Source organism: Cyprinus carpio, chromosome B3 (assembly GCF_018340385.1).
Source record: "Cyprinus carpio isolate SPL01 chromosome B3, ASM1834038v1, whole genome shotgun sequence".
NCBI lineage: Eukaryota > Metazoa > Chordata > Actinopteri > Cypriniformes > Cyprinidae > Cyprinus > Cyprinus carpio.
In genome coordinates this window covers 9,881,886-9,886,779 of record NC_056599.1, presented here as the reverse complement: position 1 = coordinate 9,886,779, position 4,894 = coordinate 9,881,886, and the positions used below count along the sequence as shown (strand labels likewise).

General features: G+C 36.8%; 1 protein-coding gene across 1 annotated transcript; it reads left to right on the top strand.

Moving 5' to 3' along the window:
• The first annotated feature begins 299 nt into the window (after positions 1 to 299).
• Positions 300 to 4,544, top strand: LOC109061373 (cytochrome P450 2K1-like). The gene is made up of 9 exons (XM_042719575.1): positions 300 to 551; positions 640 to 802; positions 1,304 to 1,453; positions 1,537 to 1,697; positions 2,326 to 2,505; positions 2,653 to 2,794; positions 2,901 to 3,085; positions 3,177 to 3,318; positions 4,315 to 4,544. Exons 1-9 carry the CDS (start codon positions 348 to 350, stop codon positions 4,494 to 4,496), a joined length of 1,509 nt encoding a protein of 502 aa, XP_042575509.1. The 5' UTR covers positions 300 to 347; the 3' UTR covers positions 4,497 to 4,544.
• Positions 4,545 to 4,894: the final 350 nt, after the last annotated feature.

The window sequence follows — 4,894 nt, the reverse complement described above, 5'->3', positions numbered from 1 at the left end:
GGTATCAGACCTCTGTGTGTCATAGTTCAGATGTGCTCATTATTTGCTGACTATTGTCAGTTGTAGACAATATCGCATACTGTATGTAAACCAAAAAGCATGCAATAATATCGGTGCAAAGATTGTTAAACCTTCACTTTTGCTTTTATGGCTTTATTGCTTGATAATGTTCTGTCCTGTTTTAACATGCTGAAGAAGATTAATAATTCATCACGGCCTGTCACATACACACTAACCACACCAACCCTTTCTTCTCATGGATTTAAAGAAATGTTCAGACTTAGGTCCCTCCCTTACACAGCTGCTATAAATGAGCGAGTGAATCAGTTTAGAAGCTCAGAGAGAAAATGGCTGTTTTCGAGTCGCTGCTGCAGTTTTCCAGCACAGGTACATTACTGGGAGCTTTGCTGTTGCTTCTGGTTTTGTATTTGCTTTCTACTGGATCCAAATCTCAGAAAGAAGGGAAAGAGCCACCGGGACCCAAACCACTGCCGCTGCTGGGGAACCTGCTGACCCTTGACCTCACGAGACCCTTTGACGCCTTTTTTGAGGCGAGAACTTGACTTAAACACATTCAATACTAACAGTAGCCTAACATTTTGAGATTAGTTTGTAAATGCCTTTCTCTGTGTTCTCCAGCTGTCTAAAACCTACGGGAACATATTCCAAGTGTTTCTGGGTCCCAAAAAAACTGTGCTCTTAGTTGGATACAAAACCGTCAAAGAAGCTCTTGTGAACCATGCAGAAGAGTTCGGAGACAGAGATATTGGACCTAATTTCAGGATAATGAATGACGAGCATGGTAAGATTCTTCTTCTTTTTTTCTGCCCCAATGAATGTTCAAACTGTAAATGCAAGACATTTCACAAAACACCAAAAAAGGTGTTGCACAAGCATTCAGATCTTCAATATACTCAAATGTGTATGACTACTGAAAAAAAAAAGGATTTTCATGAAATTTGCCAAAATATGAGCTAAGGATGTATATAACATTTGGTGGGAATCAGCCACTTTAATAATGAAAACTCTTAAAATGCATTTAATTATGGGACTGTTGGCTTGAAATTGTGCATGCTCTGTCTTAAGTGAGTATATGTAGGTTACCAGCAATATTTGGTAACAGAATGTGTAACATATAAATTCATGACCAGTCATTTGTGAAATGACTTGTCACTTATTAACCTGCCATAAAATGCATTAATGTTTATGTCCCAAAGGTATAAGGTTAATGCATGTTTAACTCACTGCTTAACTTTCTGCTGGTGTTGCTGCAGACTAATGGTCTGACGCTTTTGTGTTGAAGGGATCCTGTTTTCCAATGGAGAGAACTGGAAAGAGATGCGACGCTTCGCTCTCAGCAACCTGCGGGACTTTGGGATGGGCAAGAGAGGAAGTGAAGAGAAAATCATAGAGGAAATTCAGTATCTGAAAGGAGAGTTTGATAAGTTTGAAGGTACAAGCTGAGACACACACATGCAATCATGCTCTTAGTTTATAAGATCCACTGAGAGATGGTTTATTGTTTCTTCTTCACAGGGAAACCCTTCGACACGACACAGCCTGTGAACTACGCTGTGTCAAACATCATCTCATCTATCGTGTACGGCAGCAGATTTGAATACACAGACCCTCAATTCACTCAAATGGTCGACAGAGCAAACGAAAATGTTCGGGTTGCTGGATCGATTTCAATGATGGTAATTATGATTTATATGTTAACCAGAATTAATAAAATGACAATTATAAAATGTATTATTTACACATATGGACCTGTTTTGCAGTTCTGTATAAAGTACTAAAATTAAACTTAAACAGATCACCCTTTTACAGCATATTTATTTCAGTAATATTTGAAAGTCATAATCTAAATATGATTTTCATTTACAAAAATCAAAATTAAAATTTAGCATTAGCAACTTTTCGCACCATCAGTCGCACACACACTCAGGGTCATACGATATCCTGGTTCTTGGCTCATGAACAGTTCAGTCAGTTGTTAACTGGATCACTCTGACTGGAATACTGAATCAAAACTTGAGAACATTTGCAATAAAAAACAATCCAATTTTCTAATGAATCATTCAGTGTGAATTGTGAAGTTAACTGAAAACAATCAGCTCATTCATGAATCAGACGTTTCCCATCTAGGAGCGGATGTTGATATCTTTTGATAAATTTTACACAGATACATTAACAAAGTTAAAATACTACCTGTCACTGCTGTTTTGTAGAATGACATAAAACCTACCATAGATACTTGTGAAAGTGCATCTTTGGAGAACATGTGTCACTCAGTATTTCTCGTCTCTCATTGTCCATTTCTAGCTGTACAACATATTTCCTTGGTTGGGTCCATTCCTGAAAAACAAAAAGATTATTATACACAATATTCTGCAAAATAGACAACAGATGATGAATTTGATCAATGGTCTTCTGGATACTCTGAATCCACTCGACCGCAGAGGATTTGTCGACTCTTTTCTCATCCGTAAACAGAGCGAAGAGGTACTCCCCTTTTTTTTTTTTTTTAATAGGTCTACTTTCATTTTGGGTTTAGTAGTATTTTCATTTTAATGAGTTTTTAGCTCAATGAATAAATAATAAATATAAAAAAACTTAATAAATATACATTTTGTGGATTGCATTTGACAGAAATCTGGCAAGAAAGACTCATACTTTCACCAGGACAATCTTATGATGTCGGTGACAAATCTCTTTGTTGCTGGTACTGACACCACAGGAACAACTCTGCGCTGGGGTCTGATGCTTATGGCCAAATATCCTCATATACAGGGTAAAAACACAGTAATATCAAGAGTTTTCCCTCAGTGCTGAATTTATTTTTCCACACTTTATTTATTTTAGTCCAAAGGAACAAATATGTTTTGTATTTGTGTCAGATCGTGTTCAGGAGGAGATTGACAGAGTGATCGGTGGACGTCAGCCAGTGGTGGAAGACAGAAAGAAATTACCGTACACAGATGCTGTGATCCATGAAACTCAAAGACTGGCCAACATAGTACCCTTGAGTCTACCGCATGTAACCAGCTGTGATGTTACCTTCAATGGATACTTCATCAAGAAGGTCGGTCAGAAGAATTAATATGTATAAGGCCTAGTGAAGATACCATGTGCATCGTGATCATTAAGGTTTTGGTCTTTTCTCCATTTTTTAGGGCACCACTGTAGTTCCTCTGCTGACGTCTGTTTTGAAGGATCCGAGTGAATGGGAAAAACCAAACAGCTTTTACCCAGAACACTTCCTTGATGAGAAGGGCCAGTTCGTCAAAAGAGATGCTTTCATACCCTTTTCTGCAGGTACAGAGACACTTCAGCTGAAGGCCGAAACCATGTCTTGAACATTCAGGGGACCAAAGCAGTTTTAGATAGTAATGGTCTTTTCAATTTCAGGGAATTAAATGATTAAAGAATTTAAAGGGAATTAAGAGTAATAATAAAGACAAAGAAAGAAAAACTGTAAAAGAACTAGAAATTAATTTGAATAATACATTTGCACTATTGCACACACACATTCACTCCTAAGGCTGGAATATAACTTGGAAAACAACCTTTATGTCATAATTAACTTTTTTTGTCTTCATTATTTTTAACGACTTTTTAATAACTATAAATTTTTGTCAGTATTTTTAAATGTTGATCTCATAATTTCATTTTCTGCGCATCATAGTTTTGATTTTCATGTCATAACTAAGACTAACAGGCATGATTTTTTATTTATTTATTTATTTATTTATTTTAAGTAACAGCCTTCCATAGTTCTTCATTTGACATCCATACACCAAAAATTGTATTGAGAATAAAGTTAACCTACCTTCGGCCATTTGAACTTGACTAGTGACAGGACTTAGTTTCCAATTTTCGGCAACTGCCTTCAACTTCTCTCCAGACTTCAAATTGGGGCAAAAACCTGTGCAAAAGTCTTGCAGAGTAGCATATGCCTGATCAAAGGCTTAACCGTAGCTAAAAATATCCAGAATGGCTCCCTGTTTGTTGTCTCATCACATACAATTATGAATTACATGAATCAGTGCTGTATTGAACAAAAATAGTAGTTTGCATCACTGGATATACTGTCGGTCATCTAACATAACATGAAACAGTTGTAAAATATAAATAAATATTAAATGTTTATAGGTGGCGATAGAGTATGCACTCGTCCTTAGTAAAGCCCGCCATTTTTATTTTGATTGGCCACCACAATCATTTTGACATCGAAGAGTGTTGTTAGAACTCTCTCACTCTCTCTCTCTCTCTCTCTCTCTGTCTCTCTCTCTCTCTCTCTCTCTCTCTCAGGACGCAGGGTTTGTCTTGGAGAGAGTTTGGCCAGGATGGAGCTCTTCCTGTTCTTCACCTCCCTTAGCTACCGCTTCTCAACTCCACCTGGAGTGTCTGGAGATGATCTGGATCTCAAAGGAGTAGTAGGAGTCACATTAAATCCATCGCCACACAAGCTGTGTGCGATCAGACGCTCCTGAATGAAGAAAATATGAACAGAAATCACAGAAACAAAACTCACCTTGTTGTAATATGTTTTTGGGTGATTTTTACACGTGTTTTACAGTACCTTTCTTATGGATATTAACCATGGTTTTATTATAGTAAAAGTGTAGTAGCAATGTTTTTTGGCGTATGGATTACCACTTGAATAACCACAACTTTACTACAAATACCATGGTTAAACTATGGTTAGTGTAGCTAAACCATTGTTAATTTGTAGTTACCATGGTTTAACTATAGTAACCATGGTTTTTTGTTTTTTATTTGGGCTATTCTTCTGAGAGAATATATATGTAAATAATAATGAACAACGTGTGTAAAGCCACATTAATAAAACTTAAAGTCCCCCTATTATGGATTTTTGAAAATTACCTTT